The sequence below is a fragment of the Ochotona curzoniae genome, unplaced genomic scaffold, assembly GCF_017591425.1.
Source record: "Ochotona curzoniae isolate NIBS_2020 unplaced genomic scaffold, NIBS_Ocur_1.0 scaffold_1037, whole genome shotgun sequence".
NCBI lineage: Eukaryota > Metazoa > Chordata > Mammalia > Lagomorpha > Ochotonidae > Ochotona > Ochotona curzoniae.
This window is the reverse complement of record NW_024467083.1, coordinates 11,128,168-11,154,483: the sequence shown is the minus strand read 5'-3', so window position 1 is coordinate 11,154,483 and position 26,316 is coordinate 11,128,168. Positions and strand designations below refer to the sequence as shown.

Here is a 26,316-nt window from a genome sequence, read left to right as displayed (position 1 = left end):
TTAGGACACACGACTCCCCTACCTCACCAGAGACACCCTGTCAGAAGCCTGCCTAGATCAGAGCCTGCCTTTCCTCCTCCCACTGGGGATTCACTCTTCTTACACTCCCTTCTTTTGCAGGGTGATAAGAGAATTACAGTTAACACCTGAAAAATATTTCACAGCCTATCAAGACAGCAGCTCAAAACAATGTTGGAGCCCTTTATGAAATAAATCATGGATCAGATTAAAAAAAACCAAACAACCACAAAAGAGAAAAATCTCAATTAAGGAAGGGAAGAACAGCTGGGGCTGGAGCCCATTCCAAAAATAACCTGACTATCCATCATGTCAATACGTAGACAACTCCATGAAGCCTTAGCAATGGTCATCTGAAAAACTACTACTCAAAGGAGATCCAATCTCACTGTAATGAAAATAAATTCAGTGGCTGTTGATGCACAGTAAAGGCTGGTTGAGATGAGCCTCAGAGAATCTGAGGTTTCTCTTGGTAACCCTAGTGGTACAGGGCTGCCATCACAGCACAGTGGGTTTTTAAAGATTTATTTATTTATTGGAAAGTCAGATATACAGAGAGGAGGAGAGAAACAGAGGAAGATCTTCCGTCCGATGATTCACTCCCCAAGTGACCACAATGGCCGGTGCTGCGCCAATCTGAAGCCAGGAACCAGGAACCTCTTCCAGGTCTCCTATGCCGGTGCAGGGTCCCAAGGCTGTGGGCCATCCTCAACTGCTTTCCCAGGCCACAAGCAGGGAGCTGGATGGGAAGTGGAGCTGCCGAGATTAGAACCGGCGCCCATATGGGATCCCGGGGCGTTCAAGGTGAGGACTTTAGCCGCTAGGCCATGCCACCGGGCCTAGCACAGTGGGTTTTAAACCACTACTCCCTAAACCAGCATCCCACATTTGAATGCAAGCTTAAGTGTGGCTGTTCTACTTCCAACCCAGCTCCATGCAAATGTGCCTGAGAAAACCACTGAAGATGGCCCAAGTACTTGGGTCCATAATAACCATGTGGAGATCTAGAGGAGCTCCATGGTCATGACGTTGACCTGCCCAGCCCCAACTATTATGGCCATTTGGGCAATGAATCTGCACATGAAAGCTCTCCCCTGACCTCTTTTCACTCTACCTTTCAGGTGATAAATAAATCTTAAAAAAAAAATAGTGGCTTTGAGTTCTAGTGCAAAACTAAGCAGGACCACCTTACAGGTGATAGATTTAAGAATGAGATCACAGCCATCAGGCATGAAGAAAATCTCTAAAAATGTGGGAGTAAACACAAGCATGATGACAAAAGATGAAAGCAGAAAGGACACAAGTACGGAAAATCTGTCATCTCCAGACTTTACTGACCTGCTAGACAAATGGTTAGCCAATTAGCAGCAGACTTGAGAGTAGGTCAAACCAAACTCTTCAAAGCGTAATTATAAATCAGCATAACTGTATTCTGTTTCTATGCCATCTTTGACGTCTGGATGGAGGATTCCAATTGCGAGAGTGCATGGACTGGTACGGTGGCATACCAGTTAAAGCCTCTGCCTGAGATACCAGCATCCCATACAGGGATCCTATACATGTCCCAGCTGTTCTACTTCTGATCCAGATCCCTGCTAATGCCCTGGGAAAAGCTGTGGCAAATGGTTCCAGTGCAAGAGCCCCTGCTGCCCATGTGTGACACATCGAAGAAATTCCTGGCTTTGGCCTGGCCCAGCCTTGGCTGTTTCAGTCATCTGGGGGATGAACCAAGGATGGGGAAGATCTCTCTCTGCCTCTCCAAATTTCTCTGTAACTCTATCTTTAAATAAACCAAGCTTTACATGAGCTTTTAATTGCAACTGATTAGTAATATGCACTAAAGACAAAAATTCTGATTTTAAAGGTCAATTATTTGAATAAATGATATTCGGATCAAACATTTAGCTGCAACAAATGAATGTCCCTCAATTGCTGAATGATAACAAAATGTGATATATTATATAGCAATCAAACACTGCTTTAAAATATCAGTATGGATATATCTCAAAAGGTTATGTTACAGGAAAGAAGCTAGGCACAAATGACTATGCTTTGTATAAAATTTCCAGAAAAGGAAATCACAGATAAAAAGCAGATAGTGGATTGCCCAAGTCAGAGTGAAAGCAGAACAGAATGCAAATGGGTCCAAGGCAATTCCCTGGGCCGAAGGAATTATTCTAACACTGGTGGAATTCTGTTACAGCAGTCCTGGCAAGTCTCAGCAAGACCCGAGATGCTGAGGGGAACAGCACAGTGTTGACCATGAGGGTCAGTGAGGTATTCCTGGGCATTTACAGACATCACAGTACAGGTATTCATGGTCATGTCCCTCCCCCTCAGTTTTCTCTTTCCAATTAGACAGAAAAAGGACCATCAAGATTACTTCCCTCCCCACCATTGCTTACATTCATATTATTTATGTAGTCATTTAAGACTGAAGTAGTTATTTGCCAGAATATCTTTAATACACAAAGCTTTCAGCTTGAAAATTGCTAATTTTGGGTCTGGTGCAATGGCCCAATTGGTTAATCCTCCCCTTGCAAATACCAAGTTCCCTTAGGGTCACCAGTTCATGCCCTGGCTGCTTCTCTTGCCATCCAGTTTCTTGTCTGTGGCCCCAAAAAAGCAGTGGAGGGTAGCCCAAGTCCTCAGGACCCTGCACCCACTAGGAGACCGGAAAGAAGCTCCCTGCTCCAGATGGGCTCAACTCTGACCATTGTGGCCATTTGAGGAGTGAACCAGTGAGTGGAAGATCTTTTCTCTCTCCTCTGTAAATCTGCCTTCCCAATAAAAACAAATTTCTAAAAAAAATAATATAAAGTTACTTATTTCAAGTCTTTGGCAGGGCAAAATAAAGCACTGCAACCAAAAAAAATCCCAACAACCAGATAGTAGTGGTGATCTATCTACTGTGTAATTTACTAAAATTCATTGAACTACATATGTAAAATCGATGACTTTTATGACAGGCAGATTATACCTCAATAAAGCTATTTTTAAAAAATACTAGTTACATCAGTCTTTCATCATTTCTTGTTCTAGTTTACAAATAACTGTTGCTGTAAATTGATTCCCACAGGAATATTATAGGCTGTATGAACCTTTGTTACAGGGTTCTCTGAATCACAAACCAGATCATGGTGTCTTCCACAACTCAGATTCGGCTTTTCTTTGGACCATATTTATTAAAAAAAAGATTTGTCCCACATTTGCTGAATACATCACTTTTTTCTTCGAACCATCCAAACACTGAATGTGTGCAATGGTATGCCCATACCATTATATTCCTAGATTTGATAGACAACACTGTACTGCCATTATTTAATGAACAAAAACAGTGGTCAGGGGTTGGCAACTATTGCCAGAGCAATCAATCTAGATAAGAATGGCTTTTTACTTTTTTTTTTGTTTACTTCTTGTGTTTCTTTCCAGTGAAAGGACCATTCCATGTCCAAAGTTCTGAAATGGTCAACAGATCACAGAAAGACATTCCTTTAAGCTCCTGTTTGAAACCAACAGCTTCAGCAATCTGCTTGCTGTAAACATACACACATATGCATGGACAATAGAACAGGAGAAGCCCTAAATACGGCCAGGAGTCACAGAAAAGGTTGGTGGTCCTGAGGGAGATATTAGTATCTTGTATTTCAGATTGGGCAGCAAATACTTAGCAGCAATTATTTTAAGTCATAAAATATTAATTCCTTATTTTTAGCAATCTGTTAATAATAATTCTACAAAATGAAATACTGTAATTACAAGGCTGACATGAAACTTATAAATACTTCCTAACCAGAAAGTATCAAAGCCTACCTGGTTTTGTACTTAAAATTTCTTTGGGATATTTGTTTATTTTAAAAGTAGAGTTATAGGGCGAGGGGGTGGGGTAAGATCTTCCCTCTACTGGTTCACTTTCCAAATGGCTCCAACATTCAAGTCTGGACCAGGAAGAGAAGCCAAGTACAAAGAACTCCACCCTTGTCTACCACACAGGTGGCATGGGTCCAGGCATTCAGGTCATCTTTCTCTGCATTCCCAGGTGCATTAACAGGGAACTGGACCAGAAACAGAGCAGCCAGGAGGCATAATGGCACCCAAATGAGACAATAACGTTACAAACAGCAGCTTAACCCACTACGCCACAGTACACTGCTTCTTGAAAAGTTTTTAAGGAACCTAATGATTGATTTCATTTCTGAAGTGTACTTTACACAAAACAAAAACAAAACAGAAAAGCCTCTTGTGATGGAAAGGTTTATACTTCTAACAAACCCTTTAAAAGCAAGGTCTTTTTTTAGCAGATACAAAAGGTACACAATAAACACACATACCAATCCATAAGCCATACTTCTTTCATGTTCTTGGGTTATATCTGCTACATAAGCAAATACCACAGAGAAAGTCACTGCAAAAACCCCAGAAACAGAGATAACGGCAAAGTACCACCTGGGAACGAGACAGAAACAAAAAGAAATGGGTACAACAATTCCTGTGAATCTCGTTCTTCTTTTCTGTAAGTTATTAAGAGTAACAGCTCATTTCAGGCAGTGAACTTCTTGAAGTTTTGTTTCTGTTTCTACTAAATTACAACAAACTAAAATAATTTTACAAACACTAGATATTTTTCTTTAGTTATCTATAGCTCGTCAAATGCTGGCAAACTCAAACCCTCATAAAGAAGATCTCTATGGGAGTATTCACAAAACTGAAAATAGACAATTGTCACACAAAATGAATAAGACATTTTAAAAAGTAAATTACATTTCACAATGGACGATTCAAACTGTCTAGCTGACAAGAAGGAGTTTCTATGGTAATACAGATGCCCTGTTTCAAAAATCATGATCAGGGATAAAGATTACGGCACAGCAAGTTAAGCAATCACTTAGCCTCTGAAGCCCTACTGCAACACCTGCTTCCACTTCCTGCTAACGCACCTATGAGGCAGCTGATGAGAAAGGAAGTACCAGAGGAGCTGGCACCCTCAAGGGAAGAACCGGATATCGAGTTCCTGACTCATGTCTTCAGACTGGCTCATGTGGCTGTCTGAGGAATGAACCAGCAGATGAGAGAGATCTCTTTCTCATTCTGCTTTTCAAATAACACACCATTTTAAAAAGTAATTAAACATGATACATAATTATGATTAATTTTCCTTTTGACAGGCAGATAAATAAATCTTCATCCAATGGTTCATTTCCCAAATGCTCAGGAGTCAGGAACCCGACCCCGGGTGTTCACAGAGGTGGCAAGGAACTGATCACTAGCGCCATCTCCTTCTGCCTCCTAATGGTACCCACTAGCAGCAAGCAGGAATTGGAATGGAGCTGGGACTCAAACCTTGGCACTGATATGGATGTAGCTGTTCCAAGCAATATCTTCACGACTAGAACAAGTGCCTGTCTCTGAACTTTCAAAACATCACTGTACCAGGACTTCGTTGCTATTAACATTTTTCTCACACATAGCTTTCAAAGCAAGTTCACTATTCATTCCACAGAATGCTTTAAGATTTCATCTTCATAATTAGTGTTTATCAAGGATTTGGCTTTGACTAGCTGTTATCTACCTTTGAAGATGATCTTGCTCCAGCCACACCCCGACCATTCTAGATACAAGGAAAATACAGCCCATGACGTAGAACTAACAGTAACACTCAGCAGAATAGAGGGACCCTTAGCCAAAGAATAAATCTATGCTACTACTTTGCCCTATTATTCTGGAACAATCACTCTATTTTGGTAAATCTCTCTTTTCAGGGGAAAAAAAAAAAAGAAGAAACCCTGACTTTCATAGAGATGACCATGAACTCTGGCTCCTGCAGGAGCAACAGTGCCTAAATCTGACCAGGTTGAGATTGGATGGGAATTCTTTCAAGTTCCTTTAAAAGAAGACAGTGCACTTTTCTTCCATTACGCTGCTTGTAAGATGACTTAATGACCGGTATCTGAGCAGCCAGTGAGGTGCTATTGATGGCACAGCAACAAAATGGAAAAAAACACTCATTCACCAGAATTGTCATGCAGGTCTGACCTGCTTCATTCTAGACATTTTTTTTTAACACAAGGAAAGGGAAACAAACTTTATTGATTTCAAGCAGTACTATTTGGGGCTTTACTGATAGTGAAAGTGACTAATTAAAACAGATAATCTATGGACGTGTGTTTTTAATATTATACTTAAGAAAATAGTTAATAACCTCACTCAACCCAAAATATTTTTTGGAATCTGAGCTATGAAATCCAAAAGCAGGCTTGCTAGAAATCTTTTTGCTTCCAACAGTGGTTATCTAGTTCTAAAATCTTTACAAAGTATACTCAAAATATAATTTCGTTGTTATTTTAATATGCGGGGCTCTGAGGATTCCCTTCTCCCTTTCCAAGTCCCCACCCTTCACTAATTTCCCCCATATTAGGACAGTAGTATAGTCCTTCATAAACAGTCACATGGCCATCATTCAGCTATTTAAGCGCAACGTTACACTGTCGGTACAGACGGTAGTCAACTATAACTTTAAGGGTCTTCTTTATCTGTGTCAAGGAACAAAGGCATTAGAATAAAATTAAAACCTACCTAGATGGCATACAAAAGTGAAACAGAGTATTATATTTTAGTTGATCAAATACAAATATGTACATACCATGGGCTGATCTTCATTAAAGGAATTGGGGCACACGTGAAAAATACTGTTAGCAGCAAGAATGATTTTCGGCCCCAAACATCAGAAAGAGCACCAATAAGTGGGGCACTGAGGAATGACAACAAACCCTACAAAAACATTAAAGGAAGAAAAAATTAACACTGTGCATCCATCAGTCAAAGCGAGATCATTTTACTATGCTAGAAGAAATGGAAACAATTGTTTTCTAAAATAAACAAGCCATTAAGTTATCACTAAACACATTTCTTGTTTACATATAAATTAAAATTATTTTAACCAGAGTTAATCACCTGCAGGGTGATTAATATGACATGCTAGGAATGAATGATTCTAGAAGTATCACATAAGGTATCTGTTATTATAAAGCTAGGATAACTATAATTGGATCAGCTGCAAAGGATTGGTATACAATACTTTATGGTTACAACTTTATAAGTTCCTGTTAATTTTTAAAGTCATTGAGATCCCTGAACACAGAAGCTACCTTATTATGTAGCACGACTGCCTACATTTCCGTCAAGGCATACCTAAATCCAATCATTCTAAAAAGTATTAAGCAACAGCCCCAAACAGATTGTATTATAAAATTTAGGATTTAAGTGGATTAGTCTAAACTAACTGAGTGAGTTGCAGACATACATACACACACATAATTGATTTTACCTTTACTCCTTGAATTAGGCCATTCATCAGAAATGTATGTTTAGGAAAAGTTTCATGTAATACCTAAATGAAAAACATTCTACATTTTAGTTTTAGAAAAATTTCTACATTTATATTTTCAAACATGCCATCATAAAAAGTTATATTTTCTGAAAACTTTTACATATGTATGGCAGTATGCATGTAAATGTATAGACTTTCCCTCTGCATAACCCTTTCAAATAAGTAAATCCTCAAGAAAAAAAAGGGGGGGCTCACAGAAAATGGAACCCAAAGTTGAAACTGTGCCTGGCACTGACAGCATAATGGTTAAAGTCATCGCCTTGAACACACTGGGATCCCATATGGGCACTGGTTCTAATCCTGGCAGCCATGCTTCCCATGCAGCTCCCTGCTTGCAGCCTGGAAAAGCAGTTGAGGATGGCCCAAAAACTTGGAACCTGCACCAGTGTGGAGACCTGGAAGAAGCTCCTGGCTCCTCGGTTTGGATTGCCTTAGTTTCAGCTGTTGTGGCCGGCTGGGGAGTGACTCATTGGATGGAAGATCTTCCTCTCTGTCTCTCCTCCTATCAAGCAGCCTAAACTCCTCACCTTACACGCGCCAGGATCCCATATAGGCGCCAGTTCCAGGTCTGCCGGAATTAGAACAAGCCCATAATGGATCCTGGTGCATGCAAATCAGGGACTTTAGCCACTATTCTACTGTGCTGGGCCCTGAACTGTACCTTCAAAGAATTTAAAACAGTAGGGCCAGTACCTTGATGTACCAAGCTAAGACTCCACCTGTGGCATTAGCATCCCCTATCTGCACTGTTTTGAGTCCTGGCTGCTCTAGTTCTGATCCAGCTCATTGCTTATGTCCTGGAAAGGCAGCAGAGGATGGTTCAAGTCCTTGGGCTCCTGCGCTCACATGGGAGATCAGGAGGAAGCTCCTGGATCCTGACTTCAGACTGGCTCAGCTCTGGCCATTACAGCCATTTGAGGAGTGAATCAGTGAACAGATGACCTCTCTCTGTTTCTCTATCTCTCCTCCCCACCCACCCCCCTTCTATCTCTGTTAACTCTGCCTTTCAAATAAAATTAAGTTCTTAAAAATTAGTGAACAGAACCCAGTGGCCAAATTTTTGCCTTGCACACCAGGATCCCATATAGGCACTGGTTTGTCTCCTGGCTGCTTTGCTCTACGTCCCATCCAATGTCCTGCTTGTGGCTGGGGAAAGCAATAGAGGATGGTCTAAAGCCCTGGAATCTTGTACCAGCATGAGAGACCTGGAAGAAGCTCCCGGCTTCTGACTTTGCATCAGTTAAGCTCCGAATGTTGCAGTCACTTGGGGAGTAAACCAGTGGACAGATCTTTCTATGTCCTTCTCTCTGTATATCTGCCCTTCCAATAAAAATAAATATATCTAAAAAAAGTGAATAAATAAATATAATGAAATTTCAATACCTTGGAATAAATTTAACCAAGGAAGTGAAAAGATCTGCACAATGAAAGTAACAAAGCATTAAAAAAAAATAGAATACACAAAATAGAAAAATGCTGCCATGTTTGTGGCTTGGAATAACAAACCAAAATGTCCATACTACCAAAACAATCTATAGATTCAACATGATCATAATGAATGATATATTTTTCCTTGTATCTAGAAAAAAAAAATGATGCTAAAATTCAAAATGAGCCACAAGAGTACAAATACCTAAAGCAATTTTAACAAAAACAAAGCAAAAGGCATCACAATTCAAGACATACTAAGAGCAGTTATAAGCAAAACATCCTGCACTGGCACAAAAATAGACACGTAGATCAGCTGAAAAGAATAGAAACCCCAGAAATTAATCCATACATCTACAACCAACTAATCTTTGACAAGCTGCAATCAATCCCTGGGGAAAGGACAGTCTCTCCAATAAATGGCTTTGGGAAAACAGGACCCATGTATACAGAGGCATAAAATAAGACTCCTACCTTACCTCTTCTACAAAAACCAACTCAAAACAGATAAAAGATTGAAACCCACAATCTGATCGTCACCAGAAAACAACATTGAAGAAACTCCACAAGACACCGAGTGGCATAAGCAAAGGCTTTTTAGGAGAGACCTCAGACATAAAGGCAGTAAGAGCAAATACTTCAAGCCATGCATCTTCCCTGCAAAGAAAATATTCAACAAAGTGAAGAAGCAACCAAAAAAATAGGAGAAAATATTTGCAAACTATGTCATAGCTAAGGGATTAATATCCAGGATCTATAAAGAACTCAAGAAAACGAAGAACTATAAAACAAACCATCCAGTTTAAAAAAAAAATGGGCCAAGAAAATGAACAGGCAATTTTCAAAGGATGACGTGCAAACAGCCAAAGACACAAGGAAAATGCTCTCAGGATCACTGGCCATCAGGGAAATGAAAATTTAAAAAGTGAAGTTTCACTTAATCCCAGTTAGAATGACTACTTTCCAAAATTAAAATAATTTTTTAAAAGGCTGGCAAGACTGTACCACAAAAGGAACCCTAACACTGCTGGTGAAATATAAACTAGCACAACCATTAATGAAGACAATACAGAGATTCCTCAGAGATCTGAAAATAAATCTACCACATGTTCCATTCACCACACTCCAGGGAATTTATCCAAACTGTAATCAAATCAGCATAAGAGACAGTTATTTGTAACCCCATGTTTATTACAGCTCAATTCATAATAGCGAAGACGTGGAGTCAACCCAGATGTCCACGCACTGCTAAATTAAAACAAACAAAAAACAAAAACAAAAAACCCACTATGGACTACACCTCAGCAAAACAAAACAAAAAACCAAATCCTGTGTTCTGCAACAAAATAGATGCAAACTAGAGATCATTACGTTTACTGAAATAAGCCAGTCTCAAAAAGAGAAATGTTTTCTCTAATCAGAGGCAGTTAATGTGGAAGTAGGAATGTAACAGTCACTTTGGGATAGGACTGACATTTTTGTCCCTTGTTCATACTCCTATGGAACTGTGGTATTCCTACTTCTTACTTAAATACAATGAGTAGTGGCAAATTGTGCATGTAAATACACATCAGATAAAATTATGTCTTTGCAAAAACAGATAAAGACAGGAGAGGGCAGGAGGAGGACTGAGAGGAAGCAGGGTAATGAGGAAGGTGGGGTTGTCTTTTTCAAACTGTACCTATGCAAAACATGTAACCTCTTTTCTTGTTAGTTAAAAAAATTAAAACAAGAAACCAATCACAAAATACACTCAAATTGGGCCCAGCGCGGTGGCGCAGTGGTTAAGGATCTCGCCTTGTACGCCCAGGATCCCATATGGGCGCCAGTTCTATCCCAGCAGCCCCGCTTCCCATCCAACTCCCTGCCTGTGGCCTGGGAAAGCAGTTGAGGACAGCCCAAGGCTTTGGGACCCTGCACCCACGTGGGAGACCCGGAAGAGGCTCCTGGCTTTGGATCGGCATAGCATCGGCCCTTGCACTCACTTGGGGAGTGAATCATAGGATGAAAGATCTTCATCTCTGTCTATCGGCCTTTCTAATAAAAGTAAAATAAATCTTTAAAAAAAAACACTCAAATTGGCACTTTTAGCTCTGTTTAATTATTTAAGGAATTATTCTAAGTTCCAGTACACTGTTATTATAAAGGCTTTCTTTTCTTCTAAATCATGTTATAATTTCTCAAATATCATTTACTTGAAAAATAACTGATATATTCATGTGTTAGGTATATATAACAACATAACTGCAATAAATATGCCAAGAAATATGGATTAAAGATGCTCTTAATCAGACTAATTCAATCTACTTATAAATCATCCAGTTTTGCTTAAACAACCTTTTTGTAAAAACCTTCTTCGAATGACAATTACCACGTGTGTGAACTATAAGGAAGCTGTGTGCATATGCTAACTACTGCTTTGAAGATAGTTCAAACTGCCTTCATAGATATGCCTTCTCTAATTCCATTCCTTTAATTGCACCAATCGGAGGAAACTAGCTATCACCCTAGTGGTTTGGTCTGGTGAGGAGGTCTTTTCTAAGGTTCCAAATGTGGGAAAATTTGAGTAAAATCACTTTTGACTTATGAACACTCGTTCTTGAATAGTTACCTCTAGAGGTTTAAGCCAAAGAAAAAGAAATTTGCACTATTAAAGTAAAACTAGATAAATGAATGTCAAAATAATTCTGCTGAGTAACACAGGCCATCACACTGTATTTCACAAACTTAACCTCTGTAAGCATCTCTTCCAGCCTATTAAACAAGAAACAACATGTAAATATATCTTGTTACAAAAATAAGGGAGAGGTAGACAAACAGGAATTTGGGAGAACTAATCATGAAAAAGACCTAGTTTTGCCTCTAAAACTGAATAAAAACAGATTCAATACAGTGATAGAATATTACTTACCACTAACGTGGGTGCTGTCAGGAGTCCCCAAGCAAAAAACTCCAAAAAGATGACAATAACCGCATGATAAACACTAGGTGAGCCTATTCCTTGAGGCTATAAAAGAGAGATTTAAAAAAAGTTTGTGTTAACAGTGCATTCCAGAATTACAACAATAACAAGAGTTCAACAAATATTAAGAATATATAGTCGTGTGTCCCTTAATGACAGAAATGTTCTCAAAATATGACACTGGGCAATTTCACTGTTGAGCAAGCATCACTGAGTGTACCTACATAAACCAAAATGGCTAACACCTCAGGCAATGCAAACTTAGGTATGTGTGGTCCATCACTGACCCAAATGTTGTTACTTAGTACATGACTGCTTCTATATTAACATTATATCAAACCTGTAAACACTAATTGTCCCTGTTCTCAAGGTGACAGTGCAAGGAAACAAATCCACTATTGCAACTATTGCAGTGTATAATGGGAACACGGAAGAACTGAGGTGTGGTGGAGGGGGTTATCCCACTTCTAAAATACAGAGAAGCTGAAAGGATACAATAGAGTCAAAAGATTAGGGACATAAGATGGGAAGAACTGCTCAGGTCTAAGTACAAAAAGATTCTGAGGTTTGAGAGCATAAAGCATCAAGGATCCTTACTTGCAGTTCAGTACAACTAGAGCAAGGGCTCTGTGCTGGGGCGCACTGTAGAGGAGCTAGAAGTGGAGCCTCGCGCCATGGGGTAGCAAGCTAAGCCTCAGCCTGCAACTCCAGAAACCTATATGGGTGCCAGTTCAAGCTCTGGATGCTCCAGTTCAATACAGCTCCCTGTGAATTAGGGAAAGATAGCCTAAGTCTTTGGAAACCTGCACCCACATGGGAGACCTGAAAGAAGCTCCATGCTCCTGGCTTCAGAGAAGCCCAGTTCTGGCCACTGCAGCCAACTGGGGAGTGAACCAGCAGACAGGGGAGCTATCCTTCTCTCTCTTTAACTCTGCCTTTCAAATACAAATACAATGAAAAAGAGAGAGAGAGAGAGAGAAGATGCATTAAAGGAACATGAGGACTCACTTTCATGCTAAAGAGACTGAATTTATTCTGAAGGCAATAGAGAGCCACTAAGGCTAAGACTCATATGATCAGAAGGACATTTTAAGATTATAGCAAAGGGTGACTGGAGACTAAAAGAGGGCAAGACCAAGGACCATGACTGTTAGGAGACTACCGCACTAACCCCAAACATAAATAAGTGGCAACAACCGGAATGGACGTCAACACAGCTCAAAGCAGAACAGACCCTATATCACAGGTCAGAGATCCAGGATTTGATAAATACATGAAAGGTGATTTAAACAAAAAAAAATGCAGCGTCTACCACTGATAGAGATGCCTTGAATAATTAAATGAGCTGTTGAACTTTATATTTTAATGATAAACATTAATTTGTCAGAAAAACCAAAAATATTAGGAGTTCAGTCGCCAATAACAAATTTGTAAAACAGAAGTATAAACTACTGCTGTTTGACTTCTTCAATAACAGAACATTCAAGATCAGAATCTGGGGGTGGGATTTTGGCTTGGCAGTTAAGATGCCAGGGGAACACACGCACCCCTAACAGACGGGGTTCAACTCCCAGCTTGGCTCGTGATTCCAGCTTTCTGCTAGTGAGGCAGGAAGTGATGGCTGAAGCAGTCAGATCCCTCCTACCCATGTGGGATGGCTCAGTCCCAACTGCTGTGGGTGTGAGCTGCAGGAGTGAGCCATTAGCCTCTGACTCACTGCCATGCAAACAATAAATTATTTTAAGTGAATAAAATTTCACAATAAAAGAACAGAAGCACTTGTAAATACATATTAAAATGTTATGTTTAAGCTTTTTTATTCAGTAATCATATATGAAAATATTAGTTGTATCTGTTTTCTCTACAGGCTGAAAATTATGCTGCATCACTTATTATCATAGTCCACCATAACCATCTTTTAAAATAAATACCTCTTGCAACCCACAGAATTTAGGTGCCTGAAAACTCCCTTAGGTAGAACTTACAGGTGAGGAACTCGGGGTATGTGGTTCAGCTGAATAACCATGACTAGGAATACATTTCTATCAAATGAATTCATTCAACAAACATTTACAGAACACCTACTACGTATGAGAGGTTCCAAGTTTACAAAAACAAATCCAGCTCCCTAATCTCAAGGAGTATACAGTCTTGAGAGAAAGAATCTCTTAATGATCTGCTTCTAGGAAACTACAGTAAGAGATATTAAAATTTTATAAAGCAAGACAAGGCCTTCTGCACAGTCACACTGAGAGAAGACCAGAATGAAGTAGAGGGAACATGACTGTTTAAAGCTACTGGAGGATAACAGTCTAGTCAGTCATGGAGTAAAAAGAGAAAAATAGGAGATAGCCTCAATTGTTAAGGATTTCCTCCTTTATATTTTAGAAACATGGCACACCACTGAAAAACTTCAAGACATCAGACTTGCATTTTTCTGCTAATTTCCTAAGCATAAAACTGAGGAGTAATGTGCATGCAAAAGCAGGCTATTTGAATCAGCTCAAGCAAGAGGTGGTGAAGGCACGGACCAATGGACTGGTATTGATATAGAAGTGGAGGGGAATGGATGTAAGTACTTAGGATTGGAACCTAATGAATACTGGCACGAACAATCACACACGACTGCTGCACATTAAGCCTTGCAGTCGTCAAGTGGAAGTTTATGGTTTGCTAACATTTTTCCACTCACAAGGCTCTAATTTATTTTAGGTCCCATCTAAGACACTACTTTTTTTACTTGAAATATTCTGAAACCAGATTAAAACAACTAGTCAGGGGCTGCTGTTGTGAAGCAGGGTTAAGTCCTCGCTTGTTGGCATCTTATACAGGAGCATCAGTGGAGCCTGGGTTATTCCTCTTCCTAGCCTAATGGCCTGGGAAGGAAGACAACCCAAGTACATAGGCCTCTGCCACCCAAGTGCAAGATCTGAATGGAGTTCCTAGCTCCTAGCTGAAGCCTGGTCCAGCCCTGCTGATGTATCCATCTGGGGAGTGAAGCAGTATAGCAAAGATGTTTTTCTTTGTTGCTCTCTTTCATCCTCACACCTTCCCCTTCTCCCCTCCCCAGCTTGCTCTGCCTTTCAATCAAACAAAGCTTAGTTAGTAGCAACAAATGTTTAAAATCTTCAGTACAGAAGAGGCTGGAGAGCATAAAGGGTAAAGGAACAACGGTAGGTTAAGAATCAAGAGAATATCACCAATCACAAAGGAGCAATTTCATGAAGGGGTAATGACCAGTACATGAGCCAGATAAGTTCAGGCTCATATACAGGCCACAGGATTTGGTAAGGTTCATTCTTGTTCTGTTCACCACCACATGAACAACACTTGAGACATTAGTGGGACTTCTCAGGATCTTTAACACGCTAATTTATGTTTCAAGCATCCATGTAGGCACAGTGTCCACTGATGCGCAAACTCAACCAAGAGATCTTCCTTCTATAATAGACACCGACATAGACACAGGAGTTCCTTGGAAAGTAATTTAGGAAATGCTAATAAAAAGATGGTGATTCTTTTAAAATGTGTGTAAATGTAAATAGAGAGCAAAAAGGACAGTAGAAAATTAACACTTAACTTTTACTTGTTATTCCTGAAAAGCAAAGAGTGACACACACAGATAGGTGGCAGACATGTGGCACGATGGGATAAGCTGTGGTGTGAGATGCCTATATCCGCTGTGGAGCACCAGTTCAGGTCAGCTGCACGACTTCCACTCTAGCTTCTTACTAAGGTGCCTGGCAGACAGTGGATGATGGACCAAGTACTTGGGTTCTGCCACCCACATGGAAGACTCAGATAAGAATGGCTGGCTCCTGGCTTCAGCTCAGTCTAACACTGGTTGTAAGCATTGGAAAGTGAATCAGTGTTTCAAAGATGTTGCTCTGCCTTTCAAATAAATAAATCTTAAGAGGAGAAAAGAAAAAAAAGCAAAACCAAAGAACACATTTTGCATGCACTCATTCCCCTACAAGCATCCACAGCAGTTCAGGCTGGGTTATCCTCAAGCCAACAACCCAGAAATCACTTTGGGGTTCCCATATCAGTAGCAGAAGTCCAAGTACTCTAGCCATCATCTACTACCTCCTTGGTCTGCAATAGCAGGAACCTGGATGGGAAGCAGAGCTGGGACTTGACCCAAGCACTCCAATATGCAATGGGGCATAACAACTGGTATCCTCACCACTGTGCCAAATGTTCACCCTAAAAAAAAATGTGTTAAAATTGTTATGTTAAAGATAAAAGTAATCAATGAAGGGGAATATCAGGGAAGGCTTCCAGGAGGTAGAAGGTATTCAATTTCAATGAAAAAAAATGTTAGGGTTCTTAGCTATGTATTGAAGGGTGAGAATGGTGAGCAAAAGCAGCTAAGGTAAAGGGGATAGAACCCAGCAAGGCCAGACAAGAGACACTGTAGCTCATTTCAGTTTCAGCACACAAAGAGGAAAGCAGTCCAAGTTGAGGCTAAGAAGCCAAGAGAAGTTGGATGGGTCACTCAAAAAAATGGCCTTGTAGGTCATATCTTCAGCTTGAAGAGAGCAGGGTAATACTGAAATACTTAAGGGGTGGTGAATAACCTCACATCACAGCACTGCTTCCTTAGAACAACTTTCACTTGGTGGCAAAGAGGTTAAGAGGGCGCTGAGGTATAAACAAAGCTGACAGGTACAGAAGCTTGAATGGGATTGCAGTAACAGGGATAGAGAAAAGTGAATGGATGATACAAAAAAACACTTAGCAGACAGAAATCAATAGTACTCAGTGGTAGCTCATACACAACAGAAGCTGAGGAACGACCACAGCTGACAAATAAGATTTCAGTGTCTGGCTTGACCAGCTGGATAATGTAAAACAGGAAAAGAATGAATGAAAAAATGTATTCAATTTCAGGTATTATGGGCTGAGAAAAACATATACAACAGTTGACTTTAGACGCAAGCATATTGAGAAATATTATAAAGCAAATCATAAAAGGGGTGGACGTGTGGCACTGTGGGTTAGCAGCAGATTGGGATGCCTACATCCCTTCTCGGTGTGCCTGCCAGAGTGTGCCATCTCTGCTTCCAATTCAGCCTCCTGCCACTGTGCACCCTAGGAGGCAGCAGGTGGGAGAAGTACTTGGGTAGCTGGCACCCACGTGGGAGACTCAGACTGAGTTCTGGATCCTAACTTGGGCCTGGTCAACCCCTGGTTATCGCAGGTATCTGGGGAGTGAACCAGCAGATGACAGAACAATTTTTTTCTGCCTTTCAAACAAATTAAAATATTTTTAAAATAAATATTTAAAAACATCTTTAAAAAGACAGTTGAAAGATTTTTCACTGATTATATTAAGAAAATTTGAACGTTTGACAAAAATATTGATGGTTTTAAAGTAATATGTATCCATAAGCAACATTTCAGGAAAACTTAAATTAATAAAGTGCAATGTTAATGCATGAACCAAATGGAAAGAATAGAGAATGAAGTAACAGATAAGAATGGAGGCAAGGGCCCAGTGGCGTGACCTAGCAGCTAAAGTCCTCGCCTTGAATGCGCCGGGATCCCATATGGGTGCCAGTTCTAATCCCGGCAGCTCCACTTCCCATCCAGCTCCCTGCTTGTGGCCTGGGAAAGCAGTGGACAGCCCAAAGCTTTGGGACCCTGCACCCGTGTGGGAGACCCAGAAGAAGTTCCTGGATCCTGGCTTCAGATCGGCATAGCATTGGTCGATGCACTCACTTGGGAAGTGAATCATCGGACAGAAGATTCCCTTTCTGTCTCTCCTCCTCTCTGTTTTTCTGACTTTCCAATAAATAAATAAATCTTAAAAAAAAAAAAAAAGAACAGAGGCAAAAATTAAGTCAGTAAGTGGATTACTGTACTAAGGGTGGAGTTCAAACCTTCAAGAGGAGATGATATTAGCAGCTAACATTTGAAAATGTTCTCAGACGGGGAACTGGAATGCCTTCGGAGCCCGAGAACTCAGAGGGCATCCCCCTGCTTTGGATCTACTACATGGGATTAAAAAAGCCCGAAATCTTCCTCGTGGGATCCAAGGACATCGGAACAACAGCCAGGAACCAAGAGCGGTCCTCGGAATCAAAAGAACAGTAAACTTCCTTCAGGACTAAGGAGAGAAGCTTTCTCTGGTCCTTACTTAGTTCCAACTTTGGGTCTCCACCCTCTCTGCAATGACTATCAGGGTTGCTCCAGAGCACCCCCCCACACACACATACACACACATACACCCCAGAATAAACAGAGAACAACAAGCAAAGGTTGGTCAGCATGGACTCACACATACCTTACTAGGTAGGACACAAAGCAAGTACTCCTCATCAAGGTACCGAAGATTTCTCTGCACACCCCCCCCCATAACGGCTATGCACCTCAATTGTTGAAATGTCAATGGAGCAGTCGCTGCTTGTGGTTAAGAACTTGCATTATTTACAATATATTGTTTACTCAATACTATGTCAATTAATACCATAACATTGTATACTGTTGCTGATGTTGGGGCTTTTGGTTGATCAGGATTTAACCCTGTTGGCTCTGCCTTCAGACCAGAGAAGGTCTCCCTAAGAAACCGTCGAATTTATCTGAAAATGTTCTCAGAAATCATAAGAGACAGTGAAAAACTCTGGAGACAAATCTGAACATAAACTAGCATCTAATGTGTAAAGGCTAGGACATCCCACGCAAAACCATAGCAAAAATCATGCCCAAGTGTGTTTTATGGAGTAGTTTCTCTCTTACAGAACTATGACAATGGTACACGGTAGTTCTCTCCAATTTCAACCTTAGAAAATCTCCCTTAACTCTTTGACCAGCCTTCTTCATCCCTCCCAACCCTGCCCTAAAGCAACTTCCTGAGTTCTCAATGTTTCCACCAGTAGCAAACCAATGCTTCATTATCTAGATTTTCCACCTCATCTTTCAAAATCTACTTATTCTTTTACCCTGTTCTGTGAGTCAACATCCGTAATGCTTTATTTACTTATGTAAGGTACTTATTTATTCAGTCCAAACTCTCTTTTTACAGTGAGTTTAGAGAGTAAACCTACTGGCAGTGAAGGGCCCTTGGATGGATGCTCCTGGAGCCGTGTGTGCGCTGCTGCTCCACAATCCAGAGCATTTGCTCCATGCACAACACAAAGGTGCTTAACAGGTGCATGTGCAGCTGACTTCAATTACAGATTGTCCCCCGACTTAAAACCTGCCAACTTTCTCATGGTACAAAGTGATACATTCAGAAAAAAAACTGTATTTGAATGTAAATCTTTCTGATCAAATGTAAAATACCCTCTTGCAAAGCTGGGCCAGAGAAGCAAGCCACGGCTTCTAGTCACCCTGCAGTCAGCAGGGGAAACGATCAATACTTTACAGTATTGCACTGCTAAGTTATGACACTGATTACGTTAGGTGTATTAAATGTCATTTTCAACTTTATTTTAAATTTATAAAGGATGTATCAGGGTGCAACCCTACCATAAATTGAGAAGCATCTCTATTTATCTCTTCCCTAAATCCTCAACTCTCAGATTGTCTAAAACTTCCCAAATCAATGCTCATGGAGCTAACAGATACTATGTAGGAAAATGTCTTTAATAATTTATTCTCATTTTATTTGAGATGCAGAAACAGAACTGATTCACTGCTCAAAATGTCTGAAACAATCAGAGCTTCACCAGGTGCAGGCTAAGAGCCTGGAACTTAATCTGGGTGTGCCACGTGGGCGGCAGTCCTAGCCCCTGGAGTCATTCATCATCTGCTGCCTCCCAGGGTTCACATTAGCAGGAAGCTGGATCGAAAACAGAGCTGCAAAGGCTTGAGCCAAGCACTCCAATAAGGGAAGCAGGTATTCCACGGGACTAATTAACCCCTGCATGAGATGACTGCATTCTTAACAGTGAACTAGGCAGGAGCATCTGACCAGAAAACAGGTCTTGTTCCACCAGCAAACGGGTGTTACAATGTCATTATACTCCTGTGTAACAGTTTGCTATTTGTGAGGAAATGAAAAACCAAACTGGGCATTCTATGAAACTGGCTTTACTCTGTAAAACAGCCAAGATCACTAAAAAAGAGAATCAAACATAATATTTTTTCTTGTACCCAAAGACAACTGAAGCCAATGCTGTGGTGCAGTACGTTGGGCCACCACTTAGAATAGCAGCATCTCATTTCCAGTCACTGCTACTCCCTCCACTAATGATCCAGAAACACTGCATTGTCACTGAAAGTATGTAACATCAAGTTGACTAAAATCATCCACTGTAAAAATCTTACACAGAAAATAAACAAAGACATTTAATTGCAGGCATATAAGTTAGTTTTTCATGGAGGAATCGAAAAACTCCCAGTGAGGGCCAGCACAGTGTCACACCACACTAAGTCTCCACTTACGCTACCAGGGTCATATGTTGGCACCAATTCAAACCCCTGGCTGTTCCACTTCCAAGCCAGTACCCTGCTTACAGCCTGTGGAAAGCAGCAGAGGATGCTTCCAAATCTACAGCCCTTCATCCGTAGGGGAGATCGGGAAGAAGCCCCTCGCTCCGGACCAGTCCAGCTCAGGCCTCTATGGCTACTTGGGGAGTGAACCAGCAGATGGATGATGATCTCTTTCTCTCTTGTCTTTCCTTCTCTCTGTAATTCTGCCCATCCAATAAAAATAAATCTTAGCAACAACAACAACTGCAGTGGAGAATGTGGTAGCCATACAGCTTTCCTGGAACCCTTGAAGATTATGGTACGTCTGAATGTAACATAAGGCTTTAAAGCACTAAGATTTGGCATCAGAGGGGGTTTGTGTTCTGTAACTTTAATCAAGTATTAACAATGTTTCCTACATTTGTAATGCAAAATCAACCATTAACACCCCAAAAGTATGAACCACCATAAACATATAGTAACACATCTATGTTAATTAAGCCATTTTGGCTTAGTTTGCAGTATGAATTTAAAAAAAAAGGTTTACTGCCAGGTTTTATTGATAGATTAATAGTATTCATATACCATCACAAAGTAAAAAGGTACTGGTTAGTTCGTTACTGAAGGAAACGTGCATCTTAAAGAGTTTCATGACACCAAGTTTTACTATTTAAGGTGGGCATTTATCAGTGTTTAAGCCACTTTCCTACCAGGGCACCAGGTTCAAGGCCTGAGAAAATCCCCAGCTGAAACTGAGGATCCCCTGTTAAGTACATCCTGATGTTTCTACTTCTCACTCACTTCCCTTTTCACAACTTGCACCTGAGAATGAAGGCTAACATTTGGAACTACAGAGCCCTTCTACAACTATTTTAGCCTTCCTTGTAGCCGAAGAGTGCACAGGTCTGCAGCCTGAGCATTCCCATGTCAGATGCCTGCTGACTCCGAATGACTCCAACATCACAGGCAGCAGAAATGGGGAGGAGCGGATTCACCGCTCTGCATCTCTGGGCATATTTATAACTCTTCAAAATGAACATCAATTTTACTTTTTTCCAACTCTCAACAAAGCAATTTATATGCGCTTTGCTTTCTGCTAAATCCTGAAAGCCATATCACCACTTCACTCCTTAATTTCCCACTTTGTCAAAGACATAATCCCACAAAATACATAGGTCACATTCACCAAACACTAACTGAAAGCTATATTTCAAGTATAGATGCTTCAAGAGCAAATTCATCAACGTGAACAGGTTTACAGTGGATAACTCACTCGATATTCACTGAATTCAATCAGTGGCACTTACTGTTAACTTGTATTATTTCCAAAGAGAACAACAACTCATAAGTAAACTGAGAAGTTTGAACCTTTGGGGTAATTGCCCAGAAAAACATACTTCCAAACAGCATTTCCCAGACTTAAGGGTCAGCAGAACTGGATTAGGAATGGGTCAGCAGAACTGGATTAGGAATGCCCGACAGAAAACTGCACACCTTAATGTAATTTACCTTAATTGCCATTACGCAAAGCAGCAGCACAGCCGACTTACCCTGGCCTCAGAGCCCACAGAAAAACAATCTGAGGAAAAAAATTCTAGTACCTTAGGACTAATGTGGTTTTTCCACTGTCAGAAAACTATAAACCGGCTCAATTTTTTTTTTGACAAATTAACAATTTCTTACTAGTTTTGCTTACAAATACTCATCTAGGCTGAACAGGCTTACAAAGATGTCATTAGTAGGATAGAACAAAATACTTGATGACCATGCTGTACACCAGAGAGAAAACAGGATCAGGGATCAGCTCAGGGCCTCTGGTCAGGGATGTGGCTACAGTTCACAACCATGTACTGACAGCATAAGGCCTGACACTGTCCCCGAACCAGTGGTCTTTTTGTTATGAAACTGTCATGTCAATGGTGATAGCTTTAAAATGCTTGATGAGGTAAGGAATTAAGCACATGAAGAGAATACCAAATAGCAACTTTTCATTTCTTCTTTATGTTAAAAAAAAAAAAAATCATATGCAACAGTGTGTTCTATTTGAAGAGAGAAAAACCAAAAGCCACTTTTAAATCATTTCTTGTAATAAACTTTTCATTTACATAAAGGATAAATTAATAAACATTCTACTGCGAAAGAATTTCTGCCATGTACAGATGTAAAGAAATAAATGACACTAACAACATTTAGGGATATGTTAGTGCAAAAATTCATGTGTTTATCATTTTCAAATTACACACCAGGCCATGCAGGATTCAAACATGCAAAATCCCTATTCTAAAGCAATGTCTCAAGCGAAACATTACACATATAAAGATGAGAAATAACAACATCCCCACGTCCAAGGCCCTCAAGGAAAACTGGGCAATTTCTGTGTCCTCTTAAAACATATGTGCAAAAATTTTGTCCTAAAGTAAGCTATAAATTCACTACAACTTTAGTACCTAAAGCAGGGGGTTTAGGTTTAAAGGTTTAAAAAAAAGTTTCTTCCAAATCACACTTGAAATGAAAGCAGCTGGGGTGCTGTAAAGCAAATCATATTCAATCCCAAACTAAGTACTCCACTAAACTTTACAAGGAAAAGGAAGGTTGCTTCTGGATAAAAGATTATCTTGTAAATACTGTTAAGTGTCACTGCTTTCATAAAATAGAACCCTTCCTTTGCCTCAATTTACTGATTTTATTAAGAATTTAAAGTAACTTTTTCTACAGTTGACAAAGTCAACACCATTTTTTCCCCTCCAGTCTTAGCAACTTATCAAATGAGTTATGACTATTCAACCAATTCAAAGTGATGTTTTAATCAAATAGTAAAACAGCCCAAGAAACTGCTGCTTCTTTGTTTCATGAAACCTCAAAGTTATGACATCTAATGAACTTGTTAATCAAAGACATTCTAATCTCATACATATGTCCCAGCGTGTAGTGAAATGTCAAAACAAAGTTGCGACTTATTTCAACTAGATTCAGCAAACCCTCTGTGGTAGCCTACTTACATATTTAGTATTTCACACTGTGCTAGCAGTTGATCAGGGATCCAATAAGACAAAACAGGAACAGAATTAAAGGAACCATTTCCTAATACTTATGGAGAAAGGGGAACGCATTTCACCTTTCCATTCCATGGCAGAACGTGCATCAAAGGATGCAACAAAGCCCAGGGAGGGTAGTAGCAACAGGGACTCTTCCTCAGGAAAAGCAGAAAAGTACAGGTGAATTGTTTTCTCAATTAAAGAAACCTACATCCCCCGCCAGTATACTACAGCAAACTGCCAAAAGTTTATTGAAATAACAACTGTTTTTTAGGACCAGAATTGTTTTTCTGGTCTTCGATCTGTCTTCCTTTCCAAGTGCCTATCCCTGATACTGACACTGTATCAATTCTACGTGGTATTTCTGATCATGAGGCCCAATTAAGTGATGACTACTCTTTGAAAACCAGTCCATTTTTAAACGGTAGCCGCCCCCTCCCCCCGAAGCGAAAAGCAGAGCCCACCCCGGGTGGGTGGCCGGAGTGGGAGCCGCGACCAGCCCGAGCGTCCACCCACCGCGGCGTGGACCCAGAAAGGCCGCGGCGGGGTCGCTGTGCCAGATGCCACCCCGTTAGCAGCATATGGCAGGGCAGGGATGGCTCCCCGACCCTGGGGCCAGCGCCGTGGCGGTGGGGCCTGGCGGCGGCGGCGAACCACAAACCGAAAGCTGCCACATCTCTCCCCGCGGCCGAGGCGCACGTGGGGCCGAAGCCGCAGAGTCTCCAGGGGCCGCCCGGTCAGAGGGCGGCAGGTGCCGGGAGGCGACCGGCTTCTCCAAGAGGGCAGGCCCCGGAGGCCGCAGGCCGGAGCGGGGGAGGACAACCTCCGGAGCAGCGGTGCGGGCTCGGCGGAAGCCAGAGACGCCGGCTCGCGTCCGGGGGCGCCGGGGGCGGCCACAAGCGCCACCGCGGAGCTCGGGTGGGAGAGGGATCCCCCGAGGGACGCTTGCCGGCGCGGAACCCTAGCTCACCGTGCCTCCGTCCTTAATGATGATCTTCTTGGCCAGCATGATACTGCGGTTCGCGGCCCGTTTCTTCTTCTTTCCCTGGGTCATTTTACCATCCTCGATGCCTGGCGCTGCTGCAGCCACTCCCGGGGCGGCCGGCCCCAGCGGCGAGTGCCGTCCCGCCACTACTGCGGGGCCGAGCCGCTCGGGGCGCCCGCCGCCATCTTGAGGGCCCGGCCTGCCTCGGGCGGCGCGTCACATCGTGCGATCGGCCGACGAGCCCGCCGCGCCCCGCCCCGCCCCGCCCACGTGACGCCGGCCCCCGCGGGCTCGCCGGCCCCGCGCTGCCCGGACTGGGGCCGAGAGCTCGCTCCATCCGCGCAACGGTCCCGGGGGAGCCTCACCCAGCGGAGGATGCATTTCAGTTGAAAAGCTGATAACGAAAATAAGGCTCACGAAAATAAGGCTGGCAATTGCACGGTTAACTTTCGCCAGACCGCCTGTACGGCCAGCCCAATCTTTAGTTGTGTTCCAGCCAATTCCAGTGCACATTAAGAAATGATTTCCCAGAAATGGTGACTAACCTAACAGGTAAATGTAAGTGGGATTTCCACAAGTAGCCTGGTGCTCGGGGGGGCCCCCACCAGAACAGAACAGAACAGAACTGGATCATGGTTTTTGTTGTTTTTGTTTTTGCAGCCGCTCTTCAGACCCAGGACCTTGTCTGTCTTTATTCCTCATCAATCTCTCAAACTTTGTAAGCTGCTGTCGTTTTACCACATTTGCTTAAAAATCTCATGGGAAAACTGATACATTCAGTCAACACAAGTAGAATGTGGACTTAGCGATAACATTTGATTTTGACTCCTGTGTTTAGAGGGTATCCTTTGCCTTCTATAGCACAAGTTGTAAGCAGTGATGGGATGCAATGCATCCCTCCAGTACTTAGGTGCTATGTGGGTGATACATAGTAAATGGGGATGGTACTTCTAACTTCACAGACTGATCCTCTTCCCTGGAAGAAGTGTGCTGGGTTAGCATTAATGAGTCTTCTATTAGATCAAAGTAAGTGAGGGCACTGACTTCAGAGGCTAGGTCATAAAAGGCACTGCATCTTGTGGCTCCTCTTTGTCACTGACAGGATGGCCAAGCCTTGGAGAAGCCAGCTGTCATGTCCTGAATAAGGTTGGACATGAGCTATACAAAAGTTCAGTTGGTTGTCCAGGGATTGAGGCCTCCTCCCAAAAGCCAAGATCATCTTGGAAGATGATCTGGCCCTGGTCAAGCTTTGTGCTGACTGTAACTTTAGGGAGACCCTGAGGGAGGAACACAGAACTTAACCTCCCCCAGGGACTGGGTAACATAAAAAGTTCTTGTTTTAAATCACTAAGTTTTTGGGTGATTAATTGCACAGTTATAATTGATATGCAGGGTAAAAAGCATGTGTAGGTTTTGAACTTACGTTGCAATTTTTTCTTAACTTTGAAATTACTCAAGAATAAAAAATGTTAGAAAGAATAAAAAATGTCAGAAAGCATTATGGCAGAGTAGGGTAAAGCTGCTGCCTGAACACTGGCAACTTGTATCTAAGCACGGATTCCTGTCTTGACTGCTCCATTTCCTAACTTCCTGTCAATGCACCTGAGAAGGCAACAGACAATAGCCCAAGTGTTTGAGGTCCCTGCTGCCCATGTGGGAGAACAGAATGGAGTTCCTGGCTCCTGGCTTCAGCCTGGCTCAGACCTGGCTGCTGCAGCCATTTGGGAAATGAACTGGCATGGAAGATCTCTCTCCCTCTATGTCGCTCTACCTTTCAAAAAGATGGGAGCGAGATCTTCATCTGCAGGTTCACTCCAAGATGGTCACAACAGCTTGGGCTAATTGAGGAGAAGTCGGGAGTCTAGAAGTCCACTCAGGTCTTCCACCTGCATGGCTGGGGCCCACGCTCATGGGCCATGCTCTGCCGCCTCCCAAACACCCTAGGGGGGAGCTGGATCTGAAGAGTGACGGCAAAATGTCCTCAACAATTTAACAAATTTTTTTTTTTTTTTGCTCCTTCTGTTCCGTACTGACTAGAAGTGGAAAAATAACTTTGCATAGACAGGGAAAAGATATTAAAATG

At 41.7% G+C, this 26,316-nt stretch overlaps 1 protein-coding gene and 1 non-coding gene across 2 annotated transcripts in view; both read right to left on the bottom strand.

The window, feature by feature from the left end:
* The window catches only part of MFSD14A (major facilitator superfamily domain containing 14A), a 39,097-nt gene extending 14,610 nt beyond the window's left edge, over positions 1–24,487 (bottom strand). The window contains exons 1-5 of the mRNA XM_040999190.1: positions 24,219–24,487; positions 11,745–11,840; positions 7,343–7,405; positions 6,659–6,786; positions 4,350–4,464 (exon numbers count right to left, since the gene is read on the bottom strand). Of these exons, the coding sequence (XP_040855124.1) occupies positions 4,350–4,464; positions 6,659–6,786; positions 7,343–7,405; positions 11,745–11,840; positions 24,219–24,302 (486 nt within the window). The 5' untranslated portion in view covers positions 24,303–24,487. The remainder of the gene's footprint in view (positions 1–4,349; positions 4,465–6,658; positions 6,787–7,342; positions 7,406–11,744; positions 11,841–24,218) is intronic.
* Positions 3,435–3,565, bottom strand: LOC121168913. The gene has a single exon (XR_005885778.1). It is a non-coding gene; the product is annotated as a small nucleolar RNA SNORA2/SNORA34 family (small nucleolar RNA).
* Positions 24,488–26,316: the final 1,829 nt, after the last annotated feature.